A 22,160-nucleotide genomic window follows, 5' to 3' on the forward strand; every position below is an offset into this window, starting at 1 on the left:
GAGTAGTATTTTATTTAGTTGTAATTCAAACAATAATTTGCTTCTTGAAATTAAGTAATGAATTTCTTGTTTTACTTTATAAATCTCAGATCCTGCCTTTACCTGCTCCCTCCTATACTGATGTGGTGTATGTGGTATTGCTGAGCTTGTATGTGGTATGTGAACTGTTATACTTTTAAAAACAAAACTGTTTTATAAGTTAAGTTTTCTTTTGTGACCCATCCCATGCCCCTGTTATTTCTTCTCCACATCTGAACCATGGTAAAGGTTGCAGTTCAAGGGCCTGAGGCATGAAATTCTTTTCAGATCAGCTGTGATCAATATTTTTTGGAACTTGATAAATAACAATAAAAGCTGTAATGGCTCCATTAGCATTTTGTGTAAATGTTTGTGTTAAAATTATAGCTTTAATGAGGTCTTACTACATTAGTTTTAGTTTGTATATGTGTACATATAGTATGTATATTTACAGTACAGTATGTTGTGTTTGTTGACATATTTTCAGGTGGAAGCAGAATATGTGATTACTACTGCTGCACATGTTCCAAGGCTTTTTACACAACTTGACCAATACACTGACCAGCTCATAAAAGTCTTCAAGAAAAAAGGAGGCGTTGCAGGGAAGAAAATTAGACAAACTTTGGCCCCAGCCACACAGGTGCGTTATTCTGTTGGTAGCAAAATATTATGGCTAATAAGATCATTTTCAAATTTAAACAGCTAGTGTATGGTAGCTGCACAGTGCACTTACATTTATATTAAGCAAGACAAAGTTTGGTACTCAAAACGTTGGAAAATTTAAATTACCTAAACATATGTAAAATCTGATCCCTTGATTTAGGTTAAACCAGAAGTGAATGTTTTTATGTTATGTTTTGAATGCAAAAAAGATGATGTATTAGTTTGTCTTTACCTCCATTATGGACATATATAATGTGGTGGAAACCCTGCCCAACAGGTTAACTATTCATGTCCATGTGATGATTAGTTGGTCTTGTGTACATGTCTATCTGTGCAGTGGATATGTCATTCATTTTGCGTATAATGTGAGTTTCTGTCATCCTAAAGTATATCTGTTTTCTCTTCCTGTATCTCTGCCACTCTCTACAGAAGGAAAGTATTGAAAAGGGGAGGGAGTGTGTCCTCAGGGCACTACCTTTTTACCTGAATGAAGACCCAAGCATCCTCTTCAAAGAATAATTGGTTGGTAATTTTAGTTTAGTTTTTTATCTGTATTAAACCAAATTTTGAATAACTAATGTTGTTGCATGTTGTTGTTGTTGTAATTTGCATGGAACCTGTTTAAATGTTTTGGGAAATCTTCTTGTATACCCAAACTATTTATATTTATCGTTGAATCTGTAGTCTGAAATAGTGGCACACTGGGGTGCATGTTCCTAATATTGTGTTTACGTCATTAAAGGGTAGCTTTGGCCCTTTTTCTTTCTTTTTTTAAAACTGGATGCCATTTTTCTATGTTTTTGTGTCTAAGCTACAGCTGTTCAGAGGGAGCTGGAACAAATTACCCTTGCTATCTTTACCATCGAAAGAGCTGATGCCAGCACTCCTCCAGCCGATGTGGGTATAACCATCTAGTGTGTCCTGCATGACCTGGAAGACCTGGCCTCTGCATGTGCACTCTTAATGGGTGGGATATATGCACTGAATCTCAGTTAACCTCAAGACTGAAAGCTTTCTTTGAAGTACTTCAGAAGCTCTTCCTTCATCTGTATGTCAGCATACTCTTGACCAAGGTACAGTTGCTCAAGAATACACTGAATGAATAAGCCAACCTTTAATTTGGATGATGAATGTTCTGTCAGATGGACAGAAGTTTTTCGGAGGCTGAATGGGAATAAAATGGTAATTTGTAAATGACAGATAACGGGAAAATTACATTTAAGAGAAATTTAGAACATTTTGAAAAGTTTGTAAACTACTACAATTTGAGAGATTTTACTGTTGTGGGGGGCTAGTAAGAGACAATCAAAAGTATTGAGATTTAAAGGATTTAATTGAGAGATGATACTGCACCAGAAATGTTGAAGGGTGGTGTGTATATTAGCGTTCAAGGCATATTGTTATGAGGTGGAAATATGTTCATATTCAGTTTGTGTTACATTGTGTGCATTGTAAAGGTAATTGCAATACATACTAAAAATAAGGGTAAGTTAGGAGGTTGATCTGATATCCTCGTGTTGGTGTTGTTCCCAGATCATCATACTAAATGTTGTTCCAGGATCAACATTGCAAGTGACCAATCAGAATGTTGTGACGTCATACTTTTGCGACTTCGGGAAAAACCGGCGTAAAACAAAAAACTGTACTTAAGCTGCGTGAAACCGCCTCTGTCCGCCGATCAACTGACCCTAACCCTAACCCTTTAATAAACAGTAAGCAGAATTGATATTGTCCTTGCAACATTGGAATTTCATAAATGCACGAATGGCTTGGCGCGCAAAAGAATAACGTCACAACAATGTGACAACATTTTCATGATGGTCTGGGAACAACACCAACACGAGGATATCAGATCATCCAAGTTGGGAATGCAGGATGAATGTATATTTTGTGGACTTTTAAAGACGAACAATTGTTTCCATGTTAAAATGTTTACATCTGAAGTTTTTTGCCCAAACACTAGTAAAATAAATGTTGACAGTGGCAAGTGTTAAATGGTTACTGCTGTGCTGTTGCAAAAAAACTGAACGCTGACAAGCTGTTTTATTGTTAGACCATAATGTTGGCATGTTTTGTTAAAGTTTTATTTGGGATGGTGATGTAATTTTCTTTGATTGCTAATATCAGTGGACTATTTATTATTATTATTATTATTATTATTATTATTATTGTTGTTGTTGTTGTTGTTGTTACATAAAATTTTTTTAAATTGTGGCTGTTGAGGTGGACACTTCACTTTGCATTGTTAAAGGAAAGCACTTCATTGGCATTGTGTTACTGGACTGACCCTAAGCAATCATTGCAAATAGCAACTTTGCTATCCATTTTAGACACTAAAAGAAAAAAACACTCACAGACCTTACTAGCATCACATGTGCATAACTCAAGTGTCATCTTATCAATGTGTTATGTGATCTTCAATGCGTTTTTTTTTTTCTCTCTTCTATTTCTGGTAGATACAGACATTTAATTTAAAGTCTTGATGTTGCATCTGTCTACATACTGTTAATTACTAACCCTAATGAGCTGTTGTGTTTTATTTTGGACTGGGTTTACACAAATGCTCACTGAATGTGTTGGCAATAAAAGAAATTTTAAAAAATAAGTTGGATGTACTTAATTCATTTGTGTGGAACCTGTTGACAAAATAGATTTATGTAAAACTAATTAATAAAGCACAAGGTGGCTGAAAATATAATATTTGAATTAATCTAACTTAAATTTAACATTTTACTGCCACAAATAAGAAATGTGTTGAAGTAACTAATCTAAACTATCTAACCTGAAAATATATCATCTTTGTTCATACAACATAACTTGATTTAGTTAGTCTTAAATATGTCTTGTTAATCTTAAGTAGTTTTTTTTAAATTAGATGAACTAAAGATTTTTGCTTTAAACTAACATAATTCAATTTCGTGGAACCTGTTGACAAAATAATTTTAATTAAAGTCAACGTTTCATTTTTTTGAGTGTTGCTAAAGTCTTCAAATATATAAGAAGCGCTGTCTCTGCTCACCAGTTGAGCTGTCTGCTTCTCTCTCCCGTGTACACGCACCCCTCATTAACTCGTGAGTGGTTCACTGACCCCCTCCGTACCGTATAACCACTCTCCTGACTGCAGGCAGAGAGAGACCAGGGCTAATTGGTAACATGGTTATGAGCAGCTGGACTGATACGGGTGGCTGAAGCTGCTCACTTGTCTCACTGACTGTGACCAGAGGCATTAATGTGCAAATGTGCGTGTCTGTTTGTGCGGCCACATAGCTGGCAAGCATGATGCACGGAAATCATATCTGGCTGCAATTTCTAACCTCGACCCTTCAACACGCTGGGTGCAATAGAGTAGAGCGATACCCTAATGGGTCGCTTCAGAGCCTTCACTTTAAACACTTCAATTACAATTAAATTAATATAACTTTGCACACCAGTATATTAGCAATAACCCATAATTATAGTGTTAAAGCATGTTTTTGACCAGAATTTAGAAATTCTAGCAGTTAATTGGTCATCAGCACGTGTCGGGTCAGACTGCTCAGTGCTCAGAGAAACTGCAAAATAACCAGGAGCTACATCTCAGAATGTGCAGGCCTCAGTTAGCATGTTTAATGTTAAAGTTCATGACAGCACAATTAGAAAAAGACTGAACAAGTATGTCTTGTTTGGAAGGGCTTCCAGGAGAAAGCTGCTTCTCTCTAAAAAGAACCTGGCAGCACAGCTTTAGTTTGCAAAGCTGCATCTGAATAAATCTCAAGACCTCTGGAACTACTTGACCTCAGAAAACCATATCAGTGTAAGGCCCTCATACCACCTGTCAAGCATATTGTTGATCATTGAGTTGACCATAAACTCCTCTGTTCCAGAGTCAAAAGCTTGTCCAAAACCAGGTCATGCAACAGTACAATGATCCTAAACACAGCAGCAAATCCACAACAGAATGACTGAAAAAGAAAAGAATCAAGGTGTTGCTTTGGTTCAGACCTCAATCTGATCTGAATGCGCATCAACAAATGGCCACATACCTCAATGATGGGCTGTGGTAGTTATTTTATTGATTGTTTCCATTTCTGTAAAAGTCACACAGTGTGCCACTGAACTGAAAACAGCAAGCTCTTTTAGAAAGTCGCAGGTCTCTTTTTTTCTGCTTACACAGACCTGCAACTGTAACACTGATTCACCTTTGGCACAACACTGACCCAAGACATACTGCCAGGACAATGCAAAGTCATGACTATCCAGAAGGGCCTAGCCTGAGCTTTAAGCCTTGTGGGGAGACCTAAAGATGGCGTGCAAGTCAGTAAAAGGCTTATTTTAAATTACAAATTTTAGTTTTTGAGTTTCAATAAACTGAAAAATAGAGTCTTAAATATACAGCATACTAAAGTGCAAAAAACAAAACCCCAAAGTTGGACACTAATTTCTAAACGATCTATGTGTCAGATGAGGACATTTCTAAATAGTCTAATCGGTCTTGAAAATGGAAATATTTGACATGTGTGCCCGGCAAGCGAAGTTACCCCCCAATCTTAAAGGCAGAGTGAGTGAAAGCCAGCTCCGAGTTCAGGAGGTTAGCACTCATCTGCAGTTATTCCAGAAAACTGTCTGTTCCTGTTGCTTTCTAATGGACACAGTGTGTCAAGAGGCGGTTGATGGTGCGTGCTTGTGCCGGCAAATCACACAGTAAAGCCACTCGAGGGCTTTTACATTGAAATACTTGAAGATGTGTTTTTGATTGTTGGTCAGTCTTCTCACTGCTGCATGCTGCACTTTTGCACTTAAAGTGTTTTGTGTGTCCTGTGGATTTTTGCAGTACGTGCGTTTCAAACAGTGTTGATTAGCCATCTACCATCTGCTGGGCTCCGTGAGGAGAGCAGCTCATTATTCTGCCTGTTGTGTCTGTGTTGAAGCCGTAGCGCCGCTCCAGCTATCAGGCGAAGCTGCGGGGACTCTTCGTATACGAGCAGCGGGGAGCAACTGGATGATGCGCTGTTACTGCGCACAAGTGGCTGAGTTGTCAGCATCTGTCTGACAGAATGAGCTGTCCTCCGGCCAATCTCTACCTCCAACTGTGACAGTACAAAATAGTTCTTTTTTTATTTATGATGAGGTGAACTCTAAACCATTGTACAAAAAATACAATCTCCTGAATGTCATTGTACATCTTCTACAGTGAAGTAGAATTGTAGCACTGGAAATACTTTATTTGCTGCCTATGGGTGCTTGATAGGTGGTATTTTTTCGCTTCTGTTTGTTTTTGCCTCATTGTAATTTAATATTTATGTTTTTCAGGACCTTGTTGGCAGCGCCCCACCTCAGAGGAACTGGAAGGGAATAGCCATAGCCCTGCTGGTCATCCTGATCATCTGTTCTCTGATTGTCACCTCTGTTATCCTGCTCAGCCCTGGTGTGTATAGCCCTCTAGGAAATGCACACAAATACACAAACCTGCATGCAAATATGTTAACACTCAGTGGGTGTGTATTTCCAAGGATGCCAAGGATGCTTAATCCTCTTAGGTTATTATATTTATTCAAACAAAATGAGTAATTTGCATCACGTTACATATCCAGTTTCCTAGGAATTATGTGCATTCATAACTGACTATGGCAAGGATTTAAACTCATGCAAAAATTACAGTCTTCTCTTTAATATTTCCAGATACTGTACTTTTACTGTACTTAAGTGGTATTTTCAAGTATTTGTACTTGAGTTTTATTTATTTGACATATTTTTTACTTTTATTCCCTATATTTTTACACAAATATCTGCACTTTTTAATCCTTACATTTTCAGAACAGGATAGGAAGATGAGAGGATAGATTTAAAGATAAGGAGTTCTCAGTGGTATATGCAGTGTTGGGGAGTAACGGAATACATGTACCGCCGTTACGTATTTAAAATACAAAATATGAGTAACTGTATTCCGTTACAGTTACCGTTTAAAAAGGTGCTATTCAGAATACAGTTACTTTGTTGAAATAAATGGATTACACTGCGGTACTTTCCTGTTTAATATTGTCGCGGGTCAGGACTGTTTGGGTTTTGTTTGACAGCTACGTGCTGTTGTTCCAGGCGGCAGCGTTACGGTTGCCATGGTTACAGGGCGACGCTCTCTCTCTCTCTCTTTTGACTGTGTGTTTCCTGAGAGCCTTTTCGTTGTTGTTGTTGTTGTTGTGCTAAGCTAACAGGCTGAATGCTACAAGCATAGCTCTAAAGAATGTAGCATCATGGGCAGTGTAGTCCGTGTTGCAGGGAGAATGGACTGCCATACACGTTAAGGGTCTGTGAGCGCGAGGAGGGAGAAAAAGGGGAGTGGAAAGGTACGAGTTGTCATTGAGGAAAAACGGGAGCTGGAAGCATGTAAATATAATAATAACCACTGCAGCCAAGAAGAGTGCCTGACGAGCCCAGTTGTAAGTAAGCTATTAAGACTCGACTGTACACCGTGTTCGTGTTTTCCTCCGAAAACAATAAGTTCCGTTGGAGCAGTCTTTCAACGCCTCTCTCTGTCTCTCGCAAGAAAAGTTGACCCACACAACAAAGTAAAGCTATTTTTCGGCTACGAGCCGACAGGGACCCCGCCGTATTAGTCAGAGGTCCCTTTACTACAGTTCGGAGACGCGGACCTTCAGTAATAGTAATAAATCACACAGCAATAGTACATTCACGTTGTTGTAAAAAGCATGATAATATATTAAGTAATCCAAAGTATTCAGAATACGTTACTGTCATTGAGTAACGTAACGGAATACGTTACAGAATACATTTTGGGGCATGTATTCTGTATTCTGTAATGGAATACATTTTAAAAGTAACCTTCCCAACACTGGGTATATGATAAACTGGAAATATAAAGCTTACATGTAGTGTCCTCATTTTTTAATCTTATATCGGATCTGTATATGAAATAAAGTTATTTTTTCATATTGTGAAACGTCCAGCAAACCAATCTAATTTTTATACTAACTTTGTGTTGTTCAAGTGCTCTGGAGCTTGGTGCAGGATAAACAGGTTAGCTTGTTGTACTGTGGTGAATTCAGTAACTGAATTCAGTATTTAGACCAGCTGCATACGGTCTAGGATAAAGACAGAATAAATACTATACTGTCAGTGTAGTTGATGGAAATCTGCCAAGAAAGTAAACAAAAATCAAAACATCTGCTTGCCTGTTGCTGAGTTCAGTTGTGTAAATCCACCAAGAGCAGCAGTCTGGAGCTCACAACAAAAATTAATATGTTTCTTTTCTCCAACACTGAGCCAATACAACAACTTAGTGTTCCTAAGATAATTTGTTGTGTTGCCGAATCCCACTTCAACCCTTGTATTTTTTGTTTTAGTTGTGGAAGTGTAATCAGAAATAAAGTTTGTATTCCCGTGTACTAAAATTAATCTGTTATTGCATTAAAATATCATTAAGTTCATTTAGATTTGCACAACAAGAGCTCTAGAAAAGCTGCTTTTTACTGTTGGACTTTGAGTTCATTTCAGAGCATGTAAAGTAAATAAGATACATCAGAACTCTTACTGGAGTAGTTTTGAACACAGTTTTGAAGTATCTGTAGTTTTGCCACCTCTGAATTACTCTGACATGTTGATATTCAGCATTCAGACAGATGAGCTATAAATCAGGAGCTCTCTGGCTGAGGTACCAGTGCACACAATATTCCCATTTCTAAACCTATTTACTTATATGTATTTTAGTGCTGTCAGTGTTAATCTCGTTAAAATGACGTTAACGGCATAACAGTATTAACGTGGCAAATCTCCGTTAGTGAGTTAACACGTGAGGCTGCACGGCGTCAACGCCGTTAGCTCATTAACGCGTTAGCACGGTTAGCTTGTTAACACGCTAGCGCCGTGCAGCCCCATGCACAGGGCGATCCGCGTTAACTCGCTAACGGAGATTTGTGCATTAACGTCATGTTAACAAGATTAACGCTGACAGCACTAATTAATTTATATTTCTATATTTTTATTTATGTATTTATAACAGTAGCTCTTTTTTCCTTTTTCAAATGTATCTATTAGTATACTGTAGGTGGGGGGAGGGATTGAAACTGTGGTCTCAGTGAAGCATGGAGCTATGGAACTTTTTTTTTAAAATAACTAACTAACACTGTCTAGTGTCTGTGTGTTTGAGAAGGGTGCCAGCTCTTTTCACTGCAAAATAAATCTACCTAAGGGTACTGATTAAAGAACCTTGAACTTGAACTTGAATAGCAAAACGCATTAGACAAGTGAGACGAAGCTCTGAGAGGGCAAGGCTCTGACAAAGCTACACAGTCACCTCAGCTGATTCTATAAAATAATAAATGCTAAAATAATTGCAATACAGTGTGCCAGAAGTTGCAGAAGTTATTGAAAATACCTCCAAAAGCCTTGGATTCTCATGAGCAGCTAATCATTGTTGGCTGTGTCGTAATGTCGCACCAAAACCCATTAGAATGTGTGAAGCTTTTAAATTTTCCTGGCAAGAAATCAAGGTGAGGAGAGAGAAAAGTACTCTAGCTGTTTTTCAGTGCACACAAATTCTACACACATAGTGTGCAGAAGGAAGCATTTATCTGGCCGTAAAGAGAGGCTCGTGCTCATGACAGGATGTAAGCATTAATGGCGTCCGTCTTAGCCGGGCTGTAATGTTTGAACACTGGAAAGACAAAAAAGTCCAAACAGTAAATAAGTATTCCTGAACTGTGGACAGTTCTCTGAAACAGTTCGGGCTAAAACGCTTTCTGCTTTGGTGAATTAAAAGATGAGTTGAGTGTCCTGATTGGTCCAGAGTGCGGACGCATCTTCATGATTGTTAAGCGTAATTCTTTGTTTTCAACTACAGACTTTCTTATGGATGTGGACCTGTAATGAAGCTACTGACAAGTGGATGACCTTTTGAACAAAAGTGATGGATCCTCTGATGCATCATTAAGACTAAAAAACAGGAAACATGGGAAGCCTCTGGTCCAGCTGAATCTTCTGGCTTAATCAAAACATTCATATGATTCACAACATTTTTTATGGCTGTTATAAACAGAAGCTTTGCAGAAAGAACTAAAATCAAGTCCTTTTTGCAGTTTGTGAACCACAAGCCATGTGCTGCCTACTTTACTTAGTACAGCCAATATCTCCAAAACAATCTACATGAACTCGTAGCACTGAAAGAGGCGTTTGCTGAATCTCCCCATTGCAGAGACGCCTCACATGAAATCGCAGTTGTCTTGATTTGACAATCTTTTTTCCACAGGGAACGGTTTTACAGAGGACATTGTTTCTCTGCTTGTGATTTTACACCAGTTCTACCAGTCATCTTCTCACTAGCTAATGACCCTTTTAATGCGCAATTCCATTCAGGCCTGTTTAATGGAGATCATTATGCTGTAAGAACTCCAGCCATTTGTCAGATTGGCAAAGCATCAGAACACTGTTTGCCTCGTGCCGGAAATTAGCTTTCTCCTCCTCACTCTGCAGATTCTTACCAGGCAGGAGAGTTTCTATGACGTTTCAAGTCAGTAAACACTCGACAGCACTCGATGTGGTATTTACACGCGCACATCTCGCCGCTCAGTCACAACGCGAAGAGTGCCGAAGAATCTGTCAACTTACCATTTTGTACAGTAAGACCGGGCTGTCAGCCGTCGTGACAACTCCTGTCTTAACGGTGCTTTTCTAAGTAAAGGTGTTCTATAAGATGCCAAAAGGGTTCAAATGTTCACCATTTTTCCTTCCTCACATCCAGACTCACTCGCTTGTTGCCCCCCTGTTGTCTGCTCCACCTGCAGTTCAGCTGTCGGCTTCAGATCTCATTTTGGGTTTTGAGTCGCCAGGCAGCTGCTGAGAAACTCAGCAGGAAGATGGGAACTGATGCTCTTAGACCAACAGAGCAATACCAGAGGCTCTTTAATGTTTGCTCTTTGTGCTAAATTGACCCTCCTGTAGCAGGGGAGTAGTTGCTGGATTCCATCACTTCCAGAGACAGAAGAGGAATGTACAGTAAAACAAACGTGTTGATAAAAAAGTCAAAATATTTCCTTCAGTGTTTGCTATAAATAATAAAATAAAAAAAATCTGGCAAGACTGAAAGACAGCTATACCGCAAAATAATTTATGACCGTAAATATGTGGGCTTCTGTGTGTCATGTTCAATTTATGCATGTTTATCCTTTTGTGAAATGCTCTGACAGGTGAAGATGACAGCCTGGCCCTTAAGAAGAAAGTAACCGTAGAAGATATTTTTGGTGCAGACCTTCACATCCATGACCCGGACGCTAAATGGCTGAGCGGTGAGTGAGCGAACGTGTGTTTGACGTTTAAAATCCGTCTCTCGTGTCAAAACACAGAACATATCCAGACGCTTTATGACAGCCGTCACACAGAACATAACATCGGCATCAAAATCAGGCGTACACGTACATGCAGCAGCCCGGTTTTTCCACCTATTATTCAAGTTCAGGCAGTTCAACTGCATTCGATAACTGTAAACTGTTCAAGGTTTAAAAAATAAATAAAAAAATAAAAATGTGGGTATCATCGTATAAATTCTAAAAGAAGTCCGGCCTTCTTCCAGCGATTAACAAGTTGGATAACTAACATATTTTCTGCAGCATTGGAGTTAGAGGAAGCCTTGAAAAGTTGTTGCAAAAGTGTCCAAACATTTTGTTGAATACTTACAAAACACTCACTTACAAAAGGTGTTGGAACACCCTGTGTTACTAAACCCGCTGATACATCATTAGGACTATAGTGGTGCAGAAGGAAGAAGTTTATATTGGCATTGAAATTATGGGGAAAAGCTGAGTAACGCAGGAAGCCCGAGGGTTCATCCTGCAGCAAAACACCTTCATTACATGGAAAGTCCAGCTCAAGCTGGTTTGGGATGAAATTAATGCAGGGGTGAAAGAAAAAAAGCCTGCAAATGATACACCACATTTTTGTGCTGACCTTTTCAAAACCACTGATTTATATTCATTGCAGAAAGAATTCAAATCATGTATCAGTTTGGCTGCTGGATGAGAAGAAAAACAGTTTTCATTTAGGATTTGAAGATTTCTAGAGAGAAAATAAAACTCTATTTATTCAGATGTTGTAAAAACTTTGATTGGTAACATATTTTCTTGGTTTGTCCATACAGTATAGTACAATAGAGTGATTATATTTTCTCATAAAAGAAAAATAGATAGTCAAGTCACACACAGCCAACGTGCTAGAGCAAGCCCAAAGCCAGACACCCAGCAATAAAGGGAGGCATAGAAATGATTCATAAAGAACAAAGAAAAGCAAAATGAAGGAAAAAGAAAGAAATGGTGCAAAATATCTGATGCTAACGAGTGCAGTGTTCCTATATCTAAAGTTTTGCATTTATTGAACTGTCCTGTAAGGACATCATTTGTATCTTATAAGGATAAGATACAAATGAGGGATCGGTTTTGAGTAAGTTGCTGAGCGAGGTGCAACAGCACAAATAAACTGATATAACTGAGCAAATAAAATATGAAATATTTTTAAACCTGCTTGTTTCTAAAGCTAATGGAGTTCCACACTACCTCAAATAAACATTACAATTAGTTCAACAAACAATAACTCTGATTATTCACCTTAAACACACGTTACATCCTTGGAGTCAGCCTTTAAGCCATGCAATACAAACTGAGCATGCTGTGTGCCAGTCAAAGTGAAAAGATGCACACTTAATCAGCGTCCCTGTGTCCTCTTTTGCCTTAATAAGGTAGAGAATAGGAAGCTGCTACCTGAGCTCATAAAAGCTAAGTCTGTGCCCCCTGGTGTTCAGCAGGAGAAGTGCTTTATGTTCTTGAATCAGCACTACTTTGTTCCTGTGATGGTAACTTTATAATAACATTGCATCATGATAGATAGATAGATAGATAGATAGATAGTAGGGGTGCAACGATACACAAAATTCACGGTTCGGTTCGGTTCGATACTTTGGTGTCACGGTTCGATATTTTTTCGATACAAAAAAATGTTCATGCATTTTTAATTTGTCATTTATTAAAATTATAAATATATATTTTAACTCAAAAGTAGAGTTTTTAAATTTAACCCTAACCCTTGTGCGTGTTTTTTATTTTGACAGCGAATGCGCACCTGCGGACCACTTATGTGCAGCCCTGGTTATTTAGCTCGTCATATTGCAGCCACAGAAATTCTTTTGTCCATGAAACCATAAAGCTGCACTTTCTTTTTGCCTTATAGTCTGATTTGTCATAACTTTTCCGTTTTGTGGTAAGCTTTTCTTTGGCTGTCACTTCTTCACCCTGACCTGTCTTATTTGGCTCAGCAGAACTGAAATGCTTTTACACGCTCACTCACATAAGCTCAGCGATTCTCTGCGCGATCAACCTCTCACATGTTTAAGCTTGCTGCGGGAGATTTCACTTGTCATGTTTGCATAGTAAGCTAACGATTAATAAGACGATGTCAGAGGAATTGGTGCACAAATTATCATCACTCACAGATCAGTGCTGTCGCTCTCTATACACAGTTCGCACGATTGCAAAGTGAAAGCAAAAAAACAAGCGCAAATTCAAACGCGACTTCAATATGTCACATATTGACAGTGGCTCACCGATGCCAATGACATAATTACCCAGCTACATTTCTGAAAGAATGCAAAAGCATTGACATATATTTTTCCTACAATAGCCCGACGGGCAGGGAAGAGATAGATTTTGGTAGCCCGACTGAAAAAATCGCTAGCTTCGGGACGTCGGGCTAGCGATATTGCGAGCCCTGTATCTGATTGAGGAATCACTCATCTTTGGAAAAGAGAGTTTATTACAGAGAAATGGCTCTTTCCAAAATAAAAGCTATACTATCCGCTTCTTCTGGGCTATATTCTCAGCAGCATAAGGAGAATCATGTGCTAACAGTGGTCTAAATGACTCGGCTAAAGTTAGTAGCATGCTTGCTTTTTTTTGTCTGCTTCCACTTGTCTTTGCACTAGGATGATGTCGGCGTAAATGTGCAGTCATATTCGTTGTGTTCCCACTAGTGCTTTCAGGTTAATCTCGTTGAAATGACCTTAACGCCACAACACGGCAAATCTCCGTTAACGAGCTACCGCCGATCGCCCCGTGCATGGGGCTAGACGGCCAACACGTTAACGAGCTAACTGCGCTAACACACTAGTTCACACCAATGTAATTGAGCATTGCATGGCACATCCAACATACTGTTTTACTTTAGTCCATGACTCGCTTACCTTCAGGGTCATACGTCACATGAAAACCAAAATAATTCCAAATGCCAGATCTGAATGAGGTTCAATTTGCCTGTTGCAAGGAGAGCTTAACTTCTGTCTCGCTAGCTTGCCCTGCGCTCTTCCTTCTGACTATGCTGTCTGTGTTGAGCGCTCAGTGGATCTGCGCTGGACAGTGCAGCCTAGGCGGAGTAGTCGAACACAGATTCACTGAGCGCTCAACACAGACAGCATCGTCAGAAGGAAAATTGATAAAATAAATTACAAATGTTGTATTGTTCGATACATATGCGTACCGAACCGAAAGCACTGTATCGAACGGTTCAATATCGATACGAATATCGTTGCACCCCTAATAGATAGATAGATAGATAGATAGATAGAATCTTCTGCCTCCATCTCTTCTATCCCGACCATCCTCTGTCACACCCACACCAACCCTCTGCATGTCCTCCTTCACCACATCCATGACTCTTTGAGGTTTTCCTCTTTTCCTCCTGCCTGGCAGCTCCATATTCATCATACTGTGTCTAATATATCCACCATCCCTCCTCTGCACATGTCCAAACCATCTCAGCCTTGCTTCTCTAACTTTGTCTCCAAACTGCACGACCTGAGTTGTCCCTCTGATGTACTCATTTCTAATCTCGTCCCCCTTCAACTGTGCCACCTGCAGTTCTGCCTCCTGTAATAAATAACACGAACAGTATAAATATAAGAAACAGCAGCAAGAAGGTTTGATACAGAGATGTCTTTATGTCCTGACAGGCGTGTTCACCTGTCACAAATAAAAGAGAGCTGTTGTACTTTTTTTTTTTACAGAGGAATGATTTTTCCTGAGGTGTTCTTCATGTCAGCCCTGCTGCCTCTGTAGTGTGCAATGGAGTGGGTGCGATGGGTTTTCCATGTTCAGTGACCCCCTGTCTCTCACTGACTCAGTGCCTCCAGTGATGGCAATAATGATTCCAGTCTTGTTGATCCTGCTGGCATGTGTGGCACTGATGATGCCCTCCCAGTAAACAACAGCAAAACAAATGGCAAGCGTTGCCACAGACCACAGAAGTTACCAGTAGTTACTTCTTTTTAAGATTCATATCATACAGAGTGAATAGTATAAGAAGTTTTTAAAAGCACAACAAAGTTAAACATTAAAGCAGTGTTTTCTACCCTTTTGTCTTCTGGCTTTAGCTTACCCAGTACAAATGTCTCTGATTTTAATAGCTCATCCAAATCGTTTTTCCCTCTGAACTTCATTCTCAGTTTCATTCAGCAGGGTGTTAAATATTTAAAGCGCTACATTATGACACTGAGTGGATACTTGGGTAGGGCAGGGGTGTCAAACATAAGGCCTGGGGGCAAGAAACAATCTGGCAATCACTACAATCTGGTCCACTGGACATTTGGAAAATGTTGAGTGTTTTCCATTCATATTAAACCAAACTAATTAAGTGATAGATCCACAATTAAATGACAGAAAAGTTCCTGTTTTTTTCTTTTAGAAATTTCTGTTTTTAAAAAACGAAACAAAAAAAACACCCCAGATTTTTCTGTGAATTAACAAAAACTATATTTTATAATTACAGGATAGTCTGGGCAATGAACTGCTAGAATGGTTTCTGTAATTTTACACATTTGTCATGTAGCCTCACTGATCCAACCCACTTAAAATAAAAGTGGGATGATGTAAAATTAGTTTGACGTTCCTGCTGTAGGGGCTACAATGGTTGTAGTGTACATTAAATATGAATAACTTTACATAACGGCATATTACGTCACACTTGTTTTTGTTGCTCAACAAACTTATGTAAAGTAAAAATGAATAAAGTAAATAAAGCAAAATGAATGCTGATGCAATACTGTTCGCATAAAAGTAAATACTGCACAGAGAAGGCGCTGCCTTGGTGGAGGTTTGGGACCTTCAAAATAAAGTTCTGATTCAGATTTCAATAAACTTTTAACTCATCAAGTATCTCAATGAAAAACACACAGTCTAAGTCTAAAACAAAAAAAATAAATTGCTTGTAGTTTGTTTTTGTGCTCCCCTCTCTGTATCCACTACTTTTTCAAATTTCTGTTTGCCGAGAGATGAGAAGAAGGCGATTGATTAGGGGGGAGAAAAAGCATATTTGGTCAGACATAAAATCAAATCTAGAAGATGAGTCATAAAACATTTATATTTTCTGAAATTTTTGCAAATCTGAGTTCTGCTTTATGGTTCTTACAGTCATACAGAAAGGCTGCCTTGATTAGGAAACAATGTTCAGATCTTCTTTGAGAAGTGAAAGTGCTGCGTTCAAGCTCTTCGTAAAAGTCGTACTGCGGTTATTAGCTTGACACACACTGCATGAAAACACCTGAAGACTCGCATGCGTACTTTTAAATGCAGCTGTTACTTTTCATGTAGCGCACAAGCACAAAACGACCTTACATCTGTCCTTTTGTTCCACTGTGCACATTGTTTGACTGATTACTTACATTACAGGCTTATTAACATATAATTAGTTAAGTTTGCGTGTTTCTGTGCCCTTCGCTCACAGCCCTGATGAAAACGTCCTCGGCACCTGACAAAACTCCAGGAATCAATTATGTGACATTGCATCTTGTCAGCTACATTAATGCAATCAACCCCCATTTGGCGCTAATGACCTTCTGATAAGATACCCGATGGGACAAGCTCACACTTGAGCAGTCCTCATCAATATTTTGTGGGCTACATTCACAGCAGTGCGTAATTGATCCCCACTGCTCTTTGATCACCGCTCGCATCGGTAGTCTTTGGACTCACCTATGAGTTTCTCACAGACTCCGATTCAAAGGCAAAGTATTCGACCTTCGGATTGATCTCTAAAACAAAGAGCTCCCACTGTCTGTCTGAAGCGCTCGTATCTTTGAAATACACACAGAGAACAGAGCATACGGTATATAACAAAACTCACTCCATCCTCATTAAATTCAATCCATTTAATCCAGTTTTACCCAAGAAAGCCCTAGAAGAGTGAAGGCAACTTTAAACAGAGCCCTTTCGCAACCAACAGCAGCAACAACAAAAAATTAGTACATCCCTCCTCAGCAGACTCCCATCCTTTTATATTTTGCATGCCCGTCTTTATATTTGATGATGGACTCAATCTTCTTGGGCAAAGATGATGCCAGACTGAGGAGAAATGTTCTCCTCTTTCTCGCAGATGTTTTTCTTTTATCTGTTCTTTGCTGCGGGGGTTTTGTTGCTCTACCTTCCACTTTTAAAATAATCCAAAGATTTTCCAGTGGTTTTCATTCAGCGAGCATCCCTGCCCGTGTTTTCAGTTCTTGTCTTCTTTAAAAACTTTGTGTGTGTGTTAGGCAGCATGTTTTCATGTTTGAAAATACCTCCTTCATCAGTGTTTTGTGATCGGTAACACAGGTCACTGGTCTTTGCCGTGTCATCAGCATTAGAGCCACTAATAATGTTTTTCTTTTCTTTTTCATGATGTGTGACAAACATGAAAAACACTTCACTCTTGACGAGAGGACAGCTTCACGCGACGTCCTTCTTCTTGTCTTGTTGTCACAGAAACCTGTCTCAATGCAAACTTGCATAAACTGCAAAATTATGCATTTTGCCCAAATCCTTTTGGCAATCCGGCTCCTCCCATACCTCAGCAGAAACAAGGGAGAGCAAAAATGTCCACAAAGGTTGATATGACACACTGCAACACAGTTTGAAGGTCACTTCCCAACAGGCTGCATTCATTCTACACTCCTACAATTTGTCCACATCTACTCAATCATCCAGAAAAGGCTAACAGAACTCCTTCACCTTTAGTCTAGAAGGAGTGGAAATGTTATTTAGGCAAGATCACTGTCTGAGTTTCTAATATTAGATAGAAGAGAGCATCCTAGGCACAGATTTTGAGAGACTCTTGTTAGAGACTGCTGGGTCATCGTGACCTCTAAGTCCTTATAAAATGGAGGGGCCTGCTCTGAAAAGAAAAGCCTTTCACAGTCCCTCCTAACCACTGCTACAGCAATGTTTCAGCTTAAGGTCAGTCCTCTAGTTTGCTCTGCTTTGTTCAGGTGAGTCCTTACCAGGTGGCGTGAGAAAGCAGTGGCTTTCTCAGGCTTCCATAAATATGTCCATGCAGTTAGCTTTAATTGGAACTGTATAATTACTTTTGTTGCTGTAGTCACAGATGAACTGATTTTTATTGCACTAAGGTTGTATTTTGAGGTCTTTCTTTGCAAGATAGTCTATTCAATTCAATTCAATTTTATTTATACAGCACCAAATCGCAACAACAGTCGCCTCTAGGTGCTTTATATTGCAAGCAGACCCTACAATAATACGTACAGAGAAAAACCCAACAATCATATGACCCCCTATGAGCAAGCACTTTGGCGACAGTGGGAAGGAAAAACTTCCTTTTAACAGGAAGAAACCTCCAGCAGGCTCAGGGAGGGGTGGGGCCATCTGCTGTGACCGGTTGGGGTGAGAGAAGGAAGACAGGATAAAAGACAGTTTTGTGTTGTTGTTTTTTTTAGTAATGAATAAAATCAAATACTTTACATGAACCTTTTAAAATAAAACTTTTCAATTAATTAAAATTCATATCACAGGTCATACATATGAGTGAAGTACACAAAGCAATGACGGCTTTGCCTGATGTAGCAGATAACTGAAATAGTGGCGCCTTTATTAGTCGTTAATATTTCAAATTAAGTTTTTGTAAATCAGGGTTTTATCATAGTAAAAACAAACTTTATGACTTCCAGCTGAAATGTTTCTCATAAAATTAATTAATTAAATTTGGCTGAAAATGACACATTTTATATGCATCTGTAGTTCCTGAAAATTGTCAATGATGGGATGTGAGACAAGTGCTTTTGAGTGACACAAACAGATGGTAACAAAATGTATTTTGCTTACCTGTTTCAGCCTGAGCAGAGCCGCTTTCATTGTAACAATTTTTTTTATTATTATTATATCTTTATAATCAGATATTATCAGCTTTAGGATATTGATATGCAAGTCTGTGAATTGTAATATTCAGGCTGATGAAGAAAATACAGTTAGTACAGCAGACACTTCCCTTTAGAGGAAAGAAGACATGAATCTCAGTGCTAAGCTAAGGTCGCTGGCACATTGAATACTCAGAGCCTTTCTAACACTGACCAGCGGGAGATACGTAATTCATTACTATTAGATCATAAGATAAACCTTGTAGTTTTCATATAAAACAGATGAAAGGCCTGTTTGGCAGCTTACTGCTGCTTTAAATTACAACTGGCTTCATTAAAAACACTTAGCTGTACATAACCTGCCCGGAACCATAATTTATACAAGCAACTAGCTGGTGAACTTGGTTGAGTCTTTGATGGCTAAAAAGAGATATTCCCATGAACCCCAAGTTATTTATATTGCTCTGTAACTGTTGGATGCATAAATAAATGATGAGTAATGTTGTCATATCAACTTAAACAGTAATGATGTTGAGTTTCAGTCTTTGTGCTTCACCTCTATGTTCCCAAAGTGCTCAAAAAATCATCCAAGAAAAATTTTAAAACATTTGGCAAATTGTAGGTTAAACTGGATACTAAAGTGGAGTGGTGTAGGTGGTCATTACTACATTATTTCTAATTAGTAGTCATACTAAACCCATGCTTTTATTTAAACTGTTATTGTGTTGACAACTTCTGTCTACAGGTAGTCATGTACTACCAGGCTACCTAAATATTACACCTACTGGAGCTGCTTAACCATGGAAACCAATGGCATGAAGCTCCCAGCATGCAGTTTTTGTGCTGATGTTAATGCTGCTTTGCAATAATACCAATTACAGCTGATTGAGAAGTCTCTAGGATGGAAGAAATTTCACAAACGGTGGCCCTTCTATTACAGTACGACACTTGAATTCAGAAAGAGCCATTCTTTCACAGATGTTTGTAAAGGCAGGCTTCATGGCTAGATATTTGATCGTATACACCTGTGGCAAGAGGACTGAAAACACCGGAATACAAAGACTGAGATGACGTGGACCCTCCACAACAGTCCCAGTTTTCCAGTTTTTCCCAAGGGGGCTAGCCCTTTGGAAAATTAACACTGGATTAAAGGTGTGGATTTATACTTTTGCCCCTGTAGTGTATATACTGAGAACTGCCCTTGTGGTGGGACCTGTCGCAGTAATTATTACACAACAGGAAAACCATACTTGCTGCACTTTCGTTGTCTGTATCTGGGAACAGGAACTGTATGAAATATCATCTCACCCTCTGGTGTTTGTTTTTCATTCAAAGACAATGAGCTGCTGTATCGTACAGCGGAAGGGGATGTTGTCCAGCTTAACATTGACACCTTGGAGCAAAGGGTTGTCGTTCCAAACCAGCTGTTTGTGAGTACATTTTCTCCAAGAACAGTAACTTTTACTATCTGCTGCTGCTGCTGTACTGAGTGTGTTCCTGATGTGAGTGTGTCTGTATTTTTGTCTGTATCCCATCCAGGATAGATCCAGAGCTGCCAAGTACCAAGTGTCTCCAGACATGCAACATGTGCTGTTTGCCTTTGAAGTAAAACCGGTGAGAAATCTAGCTGAAATATTTTGTTTTCTCAGACTTTGTCCTTTCCTGACCGCAACTTTGTTTTCTTCCACAGAAATACCAACACTCCTATGAGGCGAAGTACATCATTTACAGTCTCGTGACACAGTAAGTACAAACTTTCTGTCCTCTTCCTCGACAAGTCTTTACTCTGACCATATGTAGCCTGGCACTGACATCAGCGCCATTTACCTGCGTACTCTAGAATCTTATGGGAATGCTTTTTAATTCACTTTAGTTTGGGGCGAAGGTTTTTGGCCTGTTTTTTAGCCTTTCATCCATCTATGTCTGCTTAGTTCCCTACTGTTCTGTATTTGTAGCGAGCCAAGCAAAGTCAGCTTGTGCTAAAAAAAGGACATGGTTGATTGATGAAACCTACAGTGAGGGGACAAGGCTGAAAAGCACACGACTTCTTTGTCTGACTGTGCATTTATATTTATTTAGTATTTATTTAGTATTTATTTATTTATTGTCATTGTCAAGAACAATGAAATTGCGTTTGGGGCTTCCATACAACCCAAAAAAAAGAAGAAAATAATAAATACCCCTTAAAACCCAAGTGTACATATTTAACCCAGTGTGACTCCAATGCAATAAGACAATCCTTAGCAATAATGTTCGTAGAAATTCAGACAAAGACGTGTTATATTGGCATATAACACGTGTGATGTGCATGCAGTATACAAACCAGCAAGTATGTTCTCATGATGTGTTGTCTTCACAGGGAAACGTGGCCTTTAAATCCCCCTGAGGTGCATGAAGCTTTCCTGCAGTTTGCCGGATGGGGGCCCCAAGGCCAGCAGCTGGTAAGAAGCCTGTACCCTTGGGATTACACTCCCTGAGTTCTAGCTCGCAGGTAGAGATCTGTCAGTATCAGTCTGCCCTCACAGAGGAGGCACAGCAGTGGCTTGTCACAGTGGCACAGCCAAACCTTGTGGTAATAAGGTTTATGCACTCTGTAATGACCACATTTAGATCTCTTAGGTGAACGTCCTTTGCTTTGACCTCCATCAATGTCAGCCAAGAAGATCTTTGCTTTGTGACAGCTCGCGAGCCGGTGAGAGACACAGTGGCAGATGGCATCTTGGTGGCACAACCCTTGGCTTGGGCAGTATGAGGTTGCTGGGAGAGGAGCAGTAGACACACAGCAATGATGTGTGTGCATGTGCCTGTTTTCATTTTAGACCACAGCATGGTGAGGATATGTTGGCTTTCTGACACATCTTCAAATGTTTGAGGGTGTAGGACTGGAGATAAGCCTCAAGGTTACGGCAATGAGCAAAGGGTTGCATTGCACCAGTGTCGTCACAAAGGTCAGCAGGCACGTGTTTCCACACGTGTTGGTCTGTGATGTCAGCCATGTTTGGGGGCAGCTCATGTACAAGGATCCCGTTGCTTGGAGACAGTCTGTATGATTATGGAAACAAATTCTTAATCTTCAATTTAGTCTCACTATTTGGAATTTCCATTCAGTTTACTGACAGAAAATTGCTTTTTTCTTTTTTCCTTTTTTTTTTTTTTTACAAAAGAAAAACATGTTTTGCTGCTTTTACCTTTTAAAACATGAAGAGTACAGAAATAGTTCCATGATGATGTTCAAACAGAAGTCCTTGGATTCAGCATAGTTAAAAGATGTGTCTCTCCATACACAAAGGGATTTAAAATGAGCTCTACTGAGAAAAAAAAAGGTATCTGG

The 22,160-nt window shown here is 39.3% G+C and overlaps 1 protein-coding gene across 1 annotated transcript in view; it reads left to right on the forward strand.

The window, feature by feature from the left end:
• LOC146613413 (A-type potassium channel modulatory protein DPP6-like) overlaps positions 1–22,160 on the forward strand; it is a 96,996-nt gene that overhangs the window by 55,431 nt on the left and 19,405 nt on the right. The window contains exons 2-7 of the mRNA XM_085376979.1: positions 5,971–6,085; positions 10,857–10,955; positions 20,165–20,259; positions 20,369–20,443; positions 20,520–20,572; positions 21,189–21,270. Coding sequence (XP_085233105.1) covers positions 5,971–6,085; positions 10,857–10,955; positions 20,165–20,259; positions 20,369–20,443; positions 20,520–20,572; positions 21,189–21,270 — 519 coding nt within the window. The remainder of the gene's footprint in view (positions 1–5,970; positions 6,086–10,856; positions 10,956–20,164; positions 20,260–20,368; positions 20,444–20,519; positions 20,573–21,188; positions 21,271–22,160) is intronic.

The sequence above is a fragment of the Diplotaxodon limnothrissa genome, linkage group LG18 (assembly GCF_057381915.1).
Source record: "Diplotaxodon limnothrissa isolate DT_005_m linkage group LG18, D_limnothrissa_male_GT1.1, whole genome shotgun sequence".
NCBI lineage: Eukaryota > Metazoa > Chordata > Actinopteri > Cichliformes > Cichlidae > Diplotaxodon > Diplotaxodon limnothrissa.